Here is an 18,543-nt window from a genome sequence, read left to right as displayed (position 1 = left end):
AAGACATTAAAGAGCTCCCGAAGACCATGCTAAATACTCCCCAAAGACCTTAGGAAGTGAGATGTCTGGAAGGCGTAAATGCACTCGTTTTCCTTCACCTAATGCTGAGATCGTCTCCTTCAGAGCAGCTTGATCTAACAATGAGTGGCGGGATCTGCCTAAGATACGTCGTGCATTCATGTAATGCAAAGTCTTCTCTCAACAAGCGTTCTTGGAAATGTACTCGTAATGAGTTAATGCAGAGAGCCATTAGATTTCAAAGTAGACATGTTTCCTTGAAAAATACTATTGCGAACGCGAGCTTCGCGAGCGTGAGCTTTGCGCGCGTTGTGAGCGCAAACTTAACGCGAAAAATCAATATATCAATTGTCTCAGTCAGCTGAGTCTAACGGCCCCGGCGTTGCTTAGTTATGTATAAACAAATGGTTTTGTTTAGAACTTCCTGAGACGTCAACTCGTGCGGACGTGCACGCAGTAGTTGTAATCGTGTTCGCAACAATACCTTATCTCTTTTCAATTTAAAGCTAAAACTGGTTTACTTCTTCGAAAAATGTTTCCTTGTGAAACTCCGGAAGTATTTTTGCTATCGATTTGATGGCCGAGATCCAGCTGCGTCTGCAGCTTCAACGTGAGCTCCGTGGAGAGCCTGACTAGAGAAGCGTGTCGTGACGATGATCGCTTTTCCTGCGGGTATTTCCAGTTGAGGAGTCAAAGGTCGCTCCGTCTTGCTTAATTTCTAAGTTTTCACTGCGTCGTTGCGTGGATGAGCGTTGCTGTATCACGGGTGTGATGCGTAATCGCGCTGATCACTCTGAAAATACGTGCCACAATCCGACTCAAAGAATCAAAAAATGTTCGCGAATTGCGTACTAAGATTGCTGATATCCCTACGGACGGAAGCAGAGCGAGAGAACGTCGTGAAGTCAGTGCTCAAAGAAGTAATATAGAATTGTTTTAATGTATAAATCACACGCAATGCTCAGAACAAGTCTGAAAGATCATATATTTATCACAGATTGAGTAATAAGGATAATACACTTGGAATGTCTGAATAAGATAAAACGAATATCTTACACTTTGAGTAGTTCGTAATCGTACGCGCGGGTTAATTATATTAATTGAATACTGGCCTGGAGATGATAACGCCCATGAGCCGTATATGCCATGTGGCGCCGTCGTGTGCTTTATGTAATAAATCTGAGCGGTCGCTGTTGATGCACTAGAGATGTCCTAGATGAGTCCTTTTGTCAGAGATCGTAACCTTGATCACTGATATTAATCACGAGATTGCTGAAGATCCACAGAGTGAAAAAACATGCGAGAACTATGTGCAACACTATTCACGTATACTGCAAACAACCGCTATTGAGCAAGAATACAAGCAAAGTGGCCGCGCAGCCGTACACGCTAGCTGGCGCGCTGGCTAGCGCCATGCAATCTAGGCGAATGGTGGCTGAGAGGTGCTGCCACCTGACGCGACGGAAATATCAATAATGATTCTCGAACAACAGGGTAACGGGAATAAGCAAAGGTAAGGAAGGAGGAAGCAGGAAGATGAGGCTTATGATAACAAAGCTGGAGGAGTTAACAGATAAGGAGGAAATTTTAGAAAGGGAAGAGAAAGAATGGCCTTCACTTGGGCACAGTACAATTGGACACAGTGCAAATGGACACGCTGCAAATGGACACAAAATAATGTACACCGTACAGTTCTACACCGTAAAGTTGTACACCGCAAAGATGTACATCGCAAAATTGTACACCATAAAGTTGTACATCGTATATTACTACACCGTAACCGTGCCCCCCCCCCTCACACACATATACAGGAGGTGCAAGGGGGGGCCTTCGGTCCCCTTCCCGCACCTATACCATCGGTAGGGGTGCCCTAAACAGAGAGGTATAGAAATGTACGGTGTACAATTTTACGGTGTACAACATTGCGGTGTACAACTTTACAGTGTACAAAATTCCTGTGTCCAAATAAACCGTGTCCATTTGCAACGTGTCCATTTGTACTGTGTCCAATTGTACTTTTATATATTAAACATGCATGTATATTTTCTTGTATTTAAAATAATAATTTATAAATATCGTATTTGATTAATACTAATAAAATTTTTTGGCGGTTTTTCTTTAGCCTTGCGATCAATGTCGGTATTCTGTATGAGTTCCGCCAAATGAGCCACTCCCGAGAGGAAATAGGAAGAAAGTGGAGATGACAATAGATGAGGATTTAACGACGAAGGAAAAAGGGTTAGGATGACGGATAGTGGAAACAGCAAGAAAAGAGACGGCGAAAGGGAGAAGGGTGGTAATTTCGAACAAAGAGATTTGGGTAGAGAGTATAAAATGGAATTGGGATGAAGAAGCAAAGAAATAGAAAGAGAAGAGGAGGATGGGCAAGGAGGGAAGAGAGTAATTAGGGCAAGAAGGAGAGATGTGATGGGGGTAGGAAGAGTAAGGGAAGGGAGAATTTATGTGTATTGTAAAGTTGACAAGTGGTATTAGATGAAATTGAATTATATTGTATAATGTATGTTATATTGTATGTAAGTTTAGTATTGTTTTGATGATATAAAGGGTTTGATGCACATTTTGAAAATACCCTGGCAATCCTGAAGGGAGTCCGGAATAAAGATCCATCCATCCATCCGTCCGTCCGTCCGTCCGTCCGTCCGTCCGTCCGTCCATCCATGTAATATAAATAACATACAAATATATATTATTTAACTTATAGTTTTTAACTTGCCTATATATGCATCATTTCAGATACATGATTAAATCAAATCGTTGTCATCTATAGATTGTTCAATTCATTATAATTGCAGCATTGAACTATAGTACGTACTAGAATGCATATTGTCGTAATAAAGCCGACCCAGCCTATAAGACAAAGATCACTGCTATAGGAATATACTTCTTACAAATGTTAATGTATAACATGCTACATTTTATTTCTTTTAAATTTTTAAATGGCAGCATAGGATAACACATTATGTTATTGGATAATACGTCAGAAGATAGAAATATTTGGAGATAGGGATAGACGCTATCTTCCTCGACTTGAAATTATCAAGCAAAAATATAATAGGCAGTGTACTTTTCATTAAATACTATAGTTCAATAAGTTGCAGTTAGTAATCTCCCATAATAAAAACACAGACATTTAGAATAAATCGGTGATTGCAGTCAAAGGAGAAACAATTATATTTTTCTAGATAACTCTTGGACTAAATCTAGATGGATTTTATCCAAATAACGAGAAATGAATACTAATTAGTCGACATTTTGGCACATTCCGTTTATTAGACAAACAAAATTTGGAGCCTTGATTTAGATCCTCTTCAGGTTTTCATTACAAATTATGCACAACAACATAACAGCTTAATAAGCTCGGACCAACGAAATGGACAAATTTGAGTCCATTTCTTACCTTCGTGCATGCCTGACATGATTTTAATCATGTTTTTTGACATATTGTATTACTTGACCATCTTTTAATTTATAATTTATTCATTAACTTTTGACATAATGTACTTCATATTTTGTTAGTCCGAACTTATTAATCTGTTATGTAGTTCGATATGCCTAAATCAAGGGTCGAAACGTCATTTGTCTAATAAACGGAATGTCAACTAATTAGCATTTATTTCTCGTTCATTATTGTTAGCTACTATAAGTTGACCTTAACTATTGTTGTTTATCCAAATATATTGAATAATCTATACTAGTCTTGACAATCTCGACGCAGTATTTTTGCGATAACTTCTGACAAAATTTAGACGGCGTACTAGACATTTTATACTAATTCCGAACTATATCTTGTGTGAATGTTTAGATGTACAAAATCTATCTAGTTATGTCTATTTTATCAAAAATTTGTCCGAAATACATCTAGTACTTGTTGGTATTATCCAACTCTTGTTAAGTTGGCCGTCGGGTAGACATATTTAACTAAAAAAAAAATATAAAAATGAGATTGGTGGACGTATTCCGATGTCTAAGACGCATCTAACACAAGTCAAATTGATGACAAGTTTTTTTTCATCAGAAATGTCATAATATAATTCAAATTTAATTCTGCTAGTCACTTATTCACCTGCTGCAAGAATATGCGATTCACTTTCGGCAAATCAGCGATGTAGCCAAAAATTAAACGGCCAATACCGGAAGTAATACCAATACACATAACTGGTAGTTTGCTGTCGGCATCTTTGAACGTCATAGCCACAAACTTTCCTATATGAACGTACGGAACGAAGTATCTAAAATAAGAAACGATTTTCTCTATATAGATACAAGAAAAATAAAATAAAATTCATATATAGTATTATATTACTTTACATTTAAACGAGAAAAAAATTGTTCAGAAGAGAAACAATAAATACACATTATTTTGATAAAACTTTCAATACATTTAAGATTTTCTCGAATCTTATGAAAAATTGAATTAATAAATTAATAATTTATTAAAGAAATTAGTAAAAAATTTAAAAAAATGCATTTTAAAGAAGGAAGATTACATCTGTTATTTAGTTACGTCTCTGCAATATTTTTTGTTCCTAATTAAATTATAGAAAATAAAAATGAATATTTTTCAAATATTTCTTACTTTAAAATACTGCAATTCAAAACATTTAACAAAAATTAACAAAACATTTTAAATAAAGTGACGCAGTAGTGTATAAAATATATTAAAAATATCATCAAGTGTATAAAAAAATATCATTAGATAAAGTATATTGTAGTTACGGCGCTATTGAGGTGTTAATACATAGCACGATACAGTTGATGTTACAAACGTTTTGAAACATTCTTTGATTGGCTAATTCGTAAAATTCTTTGTTCTGATTAGTCAATCAAATACTTCGAAGCGTTTGCAGCGTCAAGTGGATCGCACTCTTTATTTCGAGTCTTGGCCTGATCTATCATATGATATCGAGATAAACTTTTAACTACAGTCAGTCCGAATAAAATTGATGCAATTAATCCTGAGATCTCAAGACTGACAATGAGATAAAAATGTTACTTCACGATTCTACCCAGGTAGCAAATATAAATCATTTTGACATCAAATTTTCATAGTCACGTTAGTACGAATAACGTCATATGACCAGAAAGCAACGTAATATTTTGGCTCCTTTTTTCACCGTCATTTCATGACGTCATTATAACTTATAATAATTTGATCCTGCTCCTCAGCAAATATATTAATTTTGATTTTACGTTTTTTTATTTCTTAATAATTTATGTGAATGTAATCAAAACATAACATATATAAACAAAAACATCCAAAAAACTATTGATCATTATTTAAAGATTGACTAGACAACACTATTAATAATAATTAATATAATATTTTATATAATTAATATAATATTTTATATAATTATTATTATTAATATTTTTTAATTATATAATTTAGTTTTATCAGAAGAATAAAGCAAAAACAGATATTTTTTAAAGTTATTCCGCATGTTATTTTGCATATGTAAAAGTCAGTAACAAAAACTATAAATTTATATTTATTAAATAAAAGTATTATTTAATTATACATGTTTCATCTTTCTGACGTCTATTGAACTAATCTATAACAAATATGTATTCATAAACATCAAGTGTTCATGGATCGTCACAGAGTGTTAGGTTGCGTACAATCTTTGAAGCAACATCGACGGCGGCAGACAATTGGATGAATGATCACATAGCACAAAAGAATACAGAAATATCGCAGCAAAATTGCAATATCAGCAATATTACATATTACAGTAAAATATTACAGTAATACTATTAACATATTACAAGTTTATAAATAACATTGAAATATTAGATTATATTGTAGCGATATTATATTCTAAATAGCAATACGTTAATATTGATATTTGGAGACTCACATTAAATAAGTGAGAATTTACAATAAGTGTTAGTACGCCATAAGAAATTGATCAATCACAAAAAAAAATGAAAATAATATTATAATTTGATTAATTGTGATTAGTTAGATTCTTATAGCTTAAAGCTTTTTTGAAACCTAGCTATTTTCCAGCTATTTTGAAACCTAGCCTAATGTAAAAATGTCATAAATGAGTACGTTTTCACATTACCTTTAATCAGGTTTAACAACATCGGTAGTTCTTAGACTTTTAATTACATTTTTCAAAAGAATGGAATGACTGCCAACATAGCACGTAATATACAATAATATCACAGTAATATCATAGCAATATCACAGTAATATCGATAATATTACGTGCTATATGAGGACTAAAGAATGGAAAGTTATTTTTAAAGTAATTTTAATAAATCTGAAATAATCCTAAGGTAACTTCAAACTTAAAAAATTTTCTATAATTCTTGATTTTCAGTTTAAAGTTCTATTCGATACGAGAATGTGTGAACATCAGTTTCTTTTCGGGCGTGAGCGTACATAGATGTTTTCGCACCGACCAAATTTTTGAACGTTGCTAATCAAGAGACGATAGTGTCTCGCGCTAAATGAACAAGCAACACGAAACCGCCCCATGAGCATTATATGCGAGTACGCAACTTGTAAGCACTTGAGATAATTAGATCTCAATAATAACTAAACCAATCGAGTTTTAATTAGGCTCAATCAAAAGCTTGAGTTTGACTTGTATAAAAAAATTGTTGTTATTTTTACTCTACGTGCCTTACGAGAGGAGATATTGTGACGTAAAATCGGAAATTTAAATTTTTCATTTAAAAACCGTCATTATCGCTCATGTCCAGTAGGTGAATTCAACACTGGAGGGCTTTATGATTTACTTGTAACAGTCTCTTATAAAATGTTGATGTATTGCGTATTAATATGATGATAAATCACTGTCATTCCTATGACACTTTGCAAGAGTAAAAAATAAATACCTATCGAGTGATATATTATATCACTCGATTATATATTTGAGTGATAATTGTAAATTGTATGATTAATAATCTCTTATAAAAAAATCTTGTAGATCCGACGAAAAGTGCGCATTCGTAGTCAAATATATGCCTTGAGATCCTTGGCGGTCAAATCCGCGGCGAGTTTCATGGTGATGATGTAACAGTTTGGGATTAATAACGTGCGCGAGGTTAGTAGCAAGTAAGTTATTAGTTTCTGTACACATATTACATCATGAAGGGAAATACGACTGTGCCAAACTGGGAAATTATAGTGTAACATACTACATTGCACAATCAGATACCCTACTTAAAATGACAGATAGATTATGATTGGATCTAATTCATCAATAGCTAGAATTTCTATGGTAATTAATATGACGTATAATACACTAATAAGACGTTACATAAACTTTCAATGTAATTTAATATCTTATAAAATTATTTTTTTCAATAATGTTGAATATGAAAAAGTTCATGTCAATTAATATGTTTTTATACATAGAAATTTTATTAAAAGCTGTTCTATAATATTCTATACAAATAAGTTTATCATAATTTATGTCAAAATTTCTAGAAAATTTTGATTTTCATGATTAATCAAATTTAATGTAAAATTTCTATCTATTTTATTGTTTTTGTATCATGCAAAATTGTTAATAATACATTATCATAAAAATATACTTCAATGCAATCAATTTGTATCATAGTCAAAGTAATACAATTTTTTATTTTGTTATAAGTCGTATCATATTTTATCCATTTCTATACTTCAGAAATTAATACTTTCCTATACCAGACAATAATATTCTATATAAAAAAAAACTTTTTTAAATATAATACTATCATATTGAATCTTATTTAATTGTATAAATAACATACCACTTTTAATATTAGGTCTACAAATGAGTTTCCGCCGTTTTTATCAAAAATTGGGCATTTATTGTGAAAGAACGAAATCTTATTTTTTATTCGAAGTATTGTCCATCGCTTGCCATTATTTTTTCCTATCTTTCTGGCAGCATACGGATACCGCGTCGGAAGAATGCTTCATCTGTTGAGGCTATTCACAAATCGACCCAATTTTTGATATCTTCATATGATGTGAAGTGCTGCTCAGACAGGCCATCGATCGAAACAAGTGGAAATCAGAAGGAGCAATGTCTGGTGAATACGGCAGGTGGTGTAAAACTTCCCAATTGAGTGTTTCCAAATAGGTTTTGACCGGCGCCGCAATATGTGGACGAGCATTATCATGGAGGAAAATAACTTTGTCGTGTCTGGAGTAGTAGTGAACGCGCTTTTCCTTGAATGCTCGACTCACTCTCATCAATTGTGTTTGGTAGACAGCCCCAGTAATGGTTTCGTTCGGTTTGAGCAACTCATAATACACGACACCAAACTGATACTAAATACACAACAAGAGTTTTTTTTCATGAATATTTGGCTTAGGTGTAGATGTTGAAGCATGGCCAGGTAGTCCCCATGATTTCTTCCTTTTTAGATTATTATAGTGGATCCATTTTTCATCACCAGTGACTATACGGTGCAGAAAATCTTTTCGTTTATGCCTGGCAAGCAGCATTTCACATGTGGGAAATCGGCGTTCAACATTTCTCGGCGTCAGTTCATATGGAACCCAATTTCCTTGTTTTTGAATCATTCTCAATGATTTTAACCGATATGAAATTGCTTGTTGAATCACCCCTAATGTAAGTGCAAGTTCTTCTTGCGTTTGGTACGAATCTTGATCCAATAATGCTTCCAATTCCGCGTCTTTGTACACTTTCAGCCTTCCGCTACGTTCTGTCTTGTCAAATTCACCGTTCTTAAACTTTTGAAACCACTCACGACAACTTCTCTCACTTAAGGCAGCCTCACCATATGCTTCTACAAGCAATCGATGCGCCTCAACTGCAGATTTCTTCAAATTGAAGAAGTAAATTAAAAGTTCCCGCAAATGACGCTTATTCGGCAAAACTCGACATTTTCGCACACAAAAGAATATATTATACTGATAAAAATTCACTAATATTTCAAGGTTATGTTGTTGACAGATGTCCAACCTTACGATAATGGCGTTTTACATCTGACAATTTTAACCATAACTTACTGGTGGCGCCAACTTTTGTCAAACGGCAGAAACTTATTTGTACACCTAATAATATATTATCATATATTAATCACATGTATCCTATCTAATTTTATCTATATCTATTTGTAGTTATTCTATATGTAAGGATAATTCTATGATATTCTATCTATGTGTATATTCGAATTTATGATACATTGTGTGTGTGTGTGTGTGTGTGTGTGTTTTTATGGTATTCTATCTACGGTGCTTTTGAGAAAGATAACGTCAAAATCACTTGCCACCGCGCCGAGAAAGAGAAGCCAGCCCCCCCCAAAAATACCACACAATCAGAACCCTTCGACAAGCAATGGGCGTAAATCTAAATCAAGGAAGTAGCAATGATCAGATTCTGACGAGAACTTGGATAATATGTGCTGCATGTGCTCAGAGAAGTTGACAAACAGAGCATATGGGAAACAGTGCATTGCGTGCGAGCGTAGGGCACACAACACATGCGTGCGCGTCAGGCTCTGTGTTCACATGCTTATCATAAATGTTTTATAGGCAAATAAAAAAAATATTTTTTAATAATATGTTTTGCATAAAAGTATTCAAAAATAAATTTTTACATTTTTCTCTTAAAAAACAATTATTAAAATGTATCCTATCATTTTTTAGGATCAAATGTATGTATTCGTATTGAAAATGCAGTGCGACGGTTCACTCTTTACAATGGTGTACCATTAACTAAAATTATTTATTTTGTTGTTAAAAGTCGGTACCGAAGATAACTATCGATCTCGCCCCGGTCTTCTCTATAGACAAATTAATATTATTTTTCCGCTTTTTATTAAAAAAATAATTAATTATAATTGCTTTAAATCTAGCTTTGGTTATAAGAAACTAACGTACGAAAGTTGATTTCAATCTATGTTGTACTTATTGAGAACTAAGGTAACAAAGATTTGGCTTCGATGAAACGCATACCCCCTCTCTTTTTGCCTACCTTCGGTTGGCAGCAGTCGGGAGTAAAAAGTAATACTTTACAACATAGTTTATTTTTTATTTTAGCATATTTTGACATGAGTATAAAATAAAAGTTATTAAATTATAAACTATTGTTTGATAACTATTATATTTTAATATTTTTTATATAAAATTATTTTTTTAGTAAAATCATAAAAGGTAAAAAAATTTAATTTATAATTCTGAAAAATCTTGTTTTCGAAATATTTTGTAATACAAATCCAATACTTTTTGTTCATCTTAATGTTAACACATTTTGCACAGCCTCGATCAACATTTCGATTTTTGTTGATATTGTTAAGTCCACACTTATTTTAAAAATTTGAAGGGTGTGGTAGGCATATTCTCGTATTCTTTGAGGAAACATTATTATTGGAGATATGGATGATGGAAACTTCTAATTCTTATAAGCTAAATTGATTAAAGTTATAAGTTATGACATCAATTAATATATTAGCTTGTAACGAGCCATATCAGCCGTTACGCGTATACACTGATACAGGGCCGTTACCCTCTTCCTCGCGCGGCCCCCTCTCTCTCGCTCCTCTACTCCGCGCCTCCGCTTTCGACAGTATAAAAGCCGGCGGTCACGAACACTTGGCACCTAGTCCCGGCCAACGTATTGAGACGGTCGTATCCTCCTGGTGGAGTGAACCAGGTCTCTTAGAGCGTGCATTGCACGCCTACCCTACACCTCGGTCCCGTCTCGAGCGCGCACTGAGCGTTTTCCTGTCCGCGCATTGAACGGCAACACCACGACCCGGATCCCGATAAACCACCGGCCCGCGCACAGTAGGCCATTCCGTCGGTCTCCGACTCCCTCGTAATAAGAGGAAGTCGGAGACGCTCGTCACTGGGAACCGCGAACGTATAAAACAGCGGCGAACAGCTGATGCCGCGCCGAGTACCGGACGTCACCGCGTACGCGGCGCTACCGGGCCGCAGGGCCACCACACACCGCCGACCAACGCACGCTATCCGCGCCTACCACGCAGGACCGAGCACCACCGACGAATCCGCGCACCGCTCCGTGCCGACCGAACGCCAGCGAATCCGCGCGCTACATAACGCCCGCCGAGCGATTCCACGCACCAACGCGACAGCGGCATACGCCGCCAGCTATATCGAGCGTACCACCTCGCACCAGAGAAACTTTTGTACATACTTTAGCATAGGAACGTTGTACATATTAGCTTAGAAGCTCACATTTACCTTAGAATAAATCTAGCAGTAGTTTGAACACGACGCATACTTATTCAATCGAGTCCGCCGCCGAACCCTGAATTCCCGCGGCTATCCGTAGTAAGTCAGATTCACGGTTACAAGCTATTCGTCCAAATCCATTAAAAATTACGTCATAATTAAATTGGCCTACGCATAGATCCTATCACTAAAATTCGATGTTTGACCGTGATAAGCGATTTACAACTCATTGATATGTTTAACATATTACAGTCGATTAGAAATAATATATTAATATTGTTAACTATGTACATTTCATCCTTCTGACATCTATTGTAATGATCTATAACAAATATATATGCATAAACAAGAAGTATTCATGGATCATCACAAAGCGTTAGGATACGTACGGTCGTCGAAGTCAAGCAGCGTCTGCGATGATTGACGCTTGGATGGGTGACCGTTTTTTAGAGTACAGAGATTAAACATGCTTTAACAGGTACGACTGTGGCTTGGCTGAAACATGTATAGTTTTCTTCCTCTTACAAAATTACCCGTAGGAATAATTAGAACTTTTAATTTTTTGTTGGGAGTATCCCGTTTGGACACGTAATGATTGGACATGGCTCGATTGGGCACGCTCGATTGGACACGCACAATTAGACACGGCTCGATTGGACACCGCACGATTGGACACGAACATTGGATGATTGGACACCACACGATTCGACACCGCATTATTGGACACCGCGTTATTGGACACCGCACGATTGGACACACACACACACACACACACACACACACACACACACACACACACACACACACGTTCACATGTGTTTGCAGATTTAATACAGTTTATATGGATTAGCGACTTGGACGGGGAGGATGCAGAGAAGCCAAAGGCCCCCCTTGCACCCTCCCCCCCGCGCGCGCGTGTGTGTGTGTGTGTGCGTGCGTGCGTGCGTGCGTGCGCGCGCGCGTGCGTGCGAGCATTCTCTGCATCACATGGGTTTGAAACTTTCCACACAAAACGAGATACTCCTAAAAATACGTATATAGATAGACGTTTGAAATTCACTTTTTTTCTGGCAGATCGACGCTTTTTTCTGCCAGATGTTTTTAAGGTTATATAATTTGTCATATGATATATAAATGTTTTTCACTAGAAGACTGTGCGATGTCCAATAATGCGGTGTCCAATCGTGCGGTGTCCAATCGTGCAGGGTCTAATCGAGTTATGTCCAATCGTGCGTGTCCAATCGTTACGTGTCCAAAAGGAGATCACCCTTTTTTGTTTAAATTTTTTTCAAATTTTAGGAACTCTTAAAAATGCATAGAAATATTTAAAAATTTTTTAAATTAATCAGAATTTTTTATTTTTTTAAATTTTCTGAGAAACTATGTTTTAATTCTTATAAAAAATTGGAACATTTATCAGAAATTCTGAAAAAAATGTAAAAAATTCTGATACATTTTTTCATCAAGATATATTACGCTATCTGAGGAAATTCCTTGGACATCATTGGGATATCGTTTGAAATTTCTACTTGGTGAAGTTATTATAAATACTTTAGAAGTTTTGAGAAATTCCAACAAGTAATTCTGTATGAATGCTTTGAGAATTTCTGAGGAATTCGAATCATGGTGTATGTAACTTCTTACGTTATTCTTAAAGCATCTATGAATTTCTAAGGAATTACTGTTCAGAAAGGAAAAATACTTTATGAAATCTTCAAGAAGAAACTGTGCTATCTGGGATAGATACTTCCCTTAAACTTACATTCAACGCGGATGCGCGAGAAAGCATCACCGAGAACAACACTGCTAGCGGCGGCCGCGAGTCAGCAATTCTCTGCGCCCCGAGACTCTTCGAACCGCATGACGTCATGCCCCTTTTTGCACGTATGAGTACCCTCAACAACCCGCTCCCCCCTCGAAGCTTCTTGTTTATCGGCTTTTTACACCTATTAATTGGCCTATTATTTCGTCCACCATATTAGATCCGCCATCTTGAATTTTGAAAATTTTCCAATTCCAACTCCAGATTCGTAATCAGCGACCTCAAAAACGCATATATACCAAATTTCATGAAAAACGTATGTAAGCTAAATGTGTGCTTATATGTAGACAATATAATAGATATATATAGACAATAACAAGTATCCATATCGATAAGTCAAATTGGCGTAGCAGATAGAGTACAAGGTTCGTCATCCTAAGGTCCCGGGTTCAAAACTTACCAAGTAAGAATAAAATAAAATAATATAATTTAAATTTGATTAATTAATAAAAATTTGTCCTAAATTTAGTATATACTGTTGATAAAAATAATTTTTTTTAATGAAATTTTTTTTTTTTTTTTATCTCTAATTGCTTGTCAATTTCTATTCGGTTCAGTGTTATTGTGGGTGTTAACACTATTTGGGTATCCGAAACGCTATTACCTTTTAGTGTTTTTTGGATGTCATTTTTGGTGTTTTTCTTGGCATTAACGCTCAAATGGTGTGAACGCCATTTGTGTATCTGAAATTACGCTATTATATTTTAGTGCTTTTTGGGATGTTATTTAGGGTGTTTTTTTCGTAAGGGAGTGCACACTCAATATTAAGTGTATACCTTCAACCGATAAATGTTGAGTGTATATGCCCAACGTTTCAATGTTTACACTTTATTTTGGAAGTATACACTCATTTATTGAGTGTCATATCCATATGTTGAAAATATACTTTCAAATATTCAGTATTTAAATCCAAACTTCGTTATGAACACTCAATCATTGGGTGTACACACTCAATGTTTGAGTATAAACACTCAATCTTTAGTGGATAAATACTCAAGATTTGAGCGTATACACCTAAATTTGGGAGTAAACTCCCAAAATCGAGTATTAACACTCAATTTTGAGTGTAAACTTTCAAAATTAGAGTGTTTTTTCCGTAAGAGTATAGTTCACGCATCAAACAGTTTTCGAGAAAGAATTTATGGAAAAATTTAGAAAAAATGCAAAAAAAATCGACGATTTTCGCATCTTTTTGAACTTTATAAAACCATTGAATCCGCCATATTAAAAATTGTATATTTAATCAAAAATGAACTGCGAATATCAATTCCATTATTGAATCCGCCATATTAGAAATTGTGCATTTAATCGAAAATGAACTGCAAATATCAATTCTATTATTTTCAATAATAATAAGCTATTAGTTATCTAAAGTTTACGAATTATTGTGGAAAATATACGACCATTCGTAAATTTTTGCGATTTAGTCGCCATTTTTTAATAAAAATGACGATTTTGACAAATTTAAAAATATACCCTTAAAGTACAATTATCTTGTGCACCGACAGTTACAAAAAGAGTTAGCATTTCATACTATTTCGAAAAAAATATTAAAAAAAAAGTTTTTGCGATTTTTTTGCATTTTTTCATTTAAAAGTCACCGTAATTTTTGGGACTTTATTTTACACAAATTATGATAATAAATTCTAAAAAAGCGTAAAATTTTACGTAAAAAATGATACTTTTCAAATTTTTTATAGACCTTTAACATTGCAAATAAAGTCGCTGAAAATTATGTTAAAAATGCAAAAATGCGTCCACTTTTGCGTGAATGGATTGGGTGATCTCAGCATAGAAAACTATTTTTTTTAATGCCTTTTTTATTTTGGCCCGAATAATTTTTGATATTTTAATAACAAAATATTCCAGGATTTACGAACGTATCTCTTAAATTTAACGCAATATAAGTGTAGACCTAACTAATAAAGGTACGTCAATTGATCAGAAAACAGGAAAGTCAAAGAATCTTAAAATCTTGGAAAGCAAAATTGGAAGATTACAATTCCGACTTGAGCAAAAGAAGAAGGGTGCGTGAGACAGTTGTACCAATATTAGACCAGTGGTATGATAGGGATAGAGTTGATTCACCCACTTTTAAAACTATTCACATCTTGACAAGTCACGGATGTTTCAATGGTTATTTGTACCATATACACAGATCCGTTACGCCCGTTTGCGCGCATTGCAATCTGGTCATAGGCAATACTAGCCACACACTTGAATCCTCTGAAAGCTGAAAGATGCAGTGGACTATTCTGAAACAAAAAGTGGAAGAAGACCTCTCACGCATTACTACCAATCATTCTTAAAAACGTGAATTGGGCAAAGAATTAGGCAGTTTTGACTGCGTTTTACGAGAAAGTCATGGCCGCCAAGGAAGAAGCAGAGAAGGAGAAAAAGAGACAGGCTTTTATGCTGTTGTCCCCTAACTAGATGGGTTGAACGGTTCCGCAAAACAGACCCCTAAAGGATTCGCCTGCGCGATTGGCCAAATTGTAAAATTGCAAATTGTAAATTTAAAAAAAAGGAGCCTAATAAAGTATATACTCTTAGTAGTTAATATTAGAGCGGTTCTAACTACGGGGCTCCGAGGGGGGTGCGGGTGTGCGGGGGGTACCCGTAGGCGCGGGGGTATGACGTCACGCGGGGAGGGGGATCTCGCGGTGCGGAAATTGCTGACGCAGTATTTTCGGGTCCGCAACCCGGGAGCGGGGAGGGGGATCTCGCGGTGCGGAAATTGCTGACGCGGTATTTTCGGGTCCGCGACCCTGGAGCGGGAGAGGGGAATCGGGGTCCGCGACCGCCGCCGCCGCCGCCGCCGCCGCTGTTGTAGCAGCCATCGCCGCGGTGCTCGCTCTCTCCCTCTATTCCGAATCTGTCTCTCTCTCTCTCTCTCTCTCATCCGTACGCGATATTTCCAGCCATACAGTTTTATCATTCTCTCGCTCTTTCTCTTTCATTCGTTGCGTTCTTTCATATGCGGTTACATACATGCGTTCCCACACATCTTATCTATGTACCTCCTACTCGGTTCTGCGCACGCCATTATACCGCAAAGGAATAGGGAAGAGAGAAAATAAGTTATAATAATTATTTATAATTTTTTTCATTTATTCCTTTTGTAACGCGTCGTATACAATATTGTCTGATGCATAAACCATTAGTTCGCAATCTACAAGCGAAGTTTTTACACATATTTCATTTAACAATTTGACTGCATCGCACTTGTTATGAATATTATTTCGCCGCAAACAGTTTACAAATTGATTATATCGTTCTTTTACTATATGCATATCATCCCATAACTTAAAATATGCATTATTGATAACATCTTCAAGATTTAGTAAAAATTGCACAGTCGATGGTTTCATGTACATAATTTTGTTATTTAAAGTGAATTTTATGATACTCTCCTTACGTATTTTAACGACTTCGATGAAAAGATCATTAATCCACAACGATGTAGCGGTTGTCGACTGCAGGAGTTGCTCGATATCTGTCCGTTTCTCAATAATTATTACCCAGGTATCACGTGACAGCGGTATCTCATTGCCCTTGTTGTCACCAAGAATCATCTCTACAAAAGGCTCAAGTCTCACACTGATTCCTATATCCAAATATTTGTAGAATGTAGCCGTCAAAGCAAATCTCCTCCCCAGAATGCGTGGAGTATGACGCGGCTGCGACATTGTTCTGTAAAGAAAAAATGTTGCAAGATATAAAAAATAAAATCCAATTAAATATGTAACAAAATTTGATTTAATTAATTTAAGAAATACTTACGGTTTATCGCACGTTTCATTCTGCTGAATCGGAACGTAATAGTTCATTTTCAGGGGAAACTCCGACTTCTTTTGATTAACTAATGCAAGATTGGAACTTTACCATCCGTATTCCACTGATTAACTGATGTGATACCGTTGTCAGAACTCTTCTTATATTGCACACCCTTCACACATCTCAGTAGAGGGGACAATCACATATTTTTTCACACATCTCAGTAGAGGGGACAATCACTATTTCAAACTTTACACATTCAAGGATGACCAACGTTTCAGAGGTCAAGCGCCGATGTACGGCTGCTGCGGCAAAATATGTTTTAGGCACATACATTTGATACTTACTGATGAGATCATACGAAAATCACACATTCAAATAATGTGAATCTTTGAGAGATCAAGCGCCGATGTACGGCTGCTGTAATAAAATATGTTTTAGGCATGTACATTTGATATTTACTGATGAGATCATTCAGAATCGCACATTCAAATAATGCAAATCTTGCAGAGGTCAAGCACCGATGTTAAGACAAAGAAAATGAAGAGTTATAAAAAATATATAAGCGGTCGGGAAGCGCATAATATCGCATTTGATGCGAAGTTTAAGATCCGAGTGCAAGTTGAAACCGTCATCAATCCGGAGTAATAATTCAGTGCAATTTGTGTTCAGTGTGCGCACAGTAGAGACTTCTTAGTATAAAAACTACATTATTACAACATGAATGACGATATCGTAGAAGATGCCATTTATGTTCTTAACAATAATGATGATTCCGAAAAACGAAAGGATGTGCAGAGAATATCACCAGTGCAATTTCTACGTGATCGAGAACTCGGTATACGCGGAACGCATGAACGCACCGTAATACAGGAAGTTTACATACACGACCAATTTGTTCATAACTGGCCTCATCATATGAAGCACAAATTATATAGAGAGATACTCAATTCGGTTGACACCGATGATAATGAATATGATATAGCAAAACAAATCGTAGAAAAGACTCAGGAATGCTGTTACCATCTCATTGAGATACCAGCAGGTGTTGGAAGGTATATCGAAGTGATAGCAATAACGTCCTACTTTGCTTATGATACTGAGAATCCCTATGTAGAGAAAATGCTGCGTACTTACCACGAATTTTCAAATCTTTTGAACAATGATGAGGATGAATACGTTCTGTCTGAGCATGAGAAGGAGATACGTTTTTATATTCGGTGTGAAAGACAAAGCAAGCTAATGCAGTTTGAAATTCAAGACAAATTTCGATTCTGCATTAGGTGCTACGAAACTACATGCGAGTGTCTTGTTGAAGATTGTATGGTGTTGTTTTAAAACAGTGATAAAAAGACAACAGTGATAAAAATGGAGAATAATTTCGAGCAAGTGGAACGCGAGCTGTTGGAGCAAGCAAATGGAGTCACTACTTTGGGCGAGTGTTTTATGTGGTTGCAGCGATGCGACGAGATTATACAACAGCTTGAGGAACATAGCCGCATAAAGCGTCCTCGGCTTGCCGTCGGACAAAGACAATCGTTGGTAGCGAGGATCGCGCGACTCGAAGGTGAAAAGACACAATTACAAAGACGTTTCGTGCATGTAAGGGGTAATTACGCGAGCACTAGTAATAACGCGAACAAACTCATGTGGCGAGAGATAGATACAGCGTTCGAGAATCGCATTCAGACAGGTGCAGTGATAAATACAAACTATATTGAACCGCGAACGTTTT

General features: G+C 35.9%; 1 protein-coding gene across 1 annotated transcript in view; it reads right to left on the bottom strand.

The window, feature by feature from the left end:
* The window catches only part of LOC105831307 (monocarboxylate transporter 10), a 325,574-nt gene that overhangs the window by 140,226 nt on the left and 166,805 nt on the right, over nt 1–18,543 (bottom strand). Inside the window, exon 6 of the mRNA XM_036291331.1 lies at nt 4,103–4,268. Within this exon, the coding sequence (XP_036147224.1) occupies nt 4,103–4,268 (166 nt within the window). The remainder of the gene's footprint in view (nt 1–4,102; nt 4,269–18,543) is intronic.

This window comes from Monomorium pharaonis, chromosome 8 (assembly GCF_013373865.1).
Source record: "Monomorium pharaonis isolate MP-MQ-018 chromosome 8, ASM1337386v2, whole genome shotgun sequence".
Classification (NCBI taxonomy): Eukaryota; Metazoa; Arthropoda; class Insecta; order Hymenoptera; family Formicidae; genus Monomorium; species Monomorium pharaonis.
The sequence above is the reverse complement of the archived record's forward strand: the minus strand, read 5'-3'. Positions and strand labels throughout refer to the sequence as shown.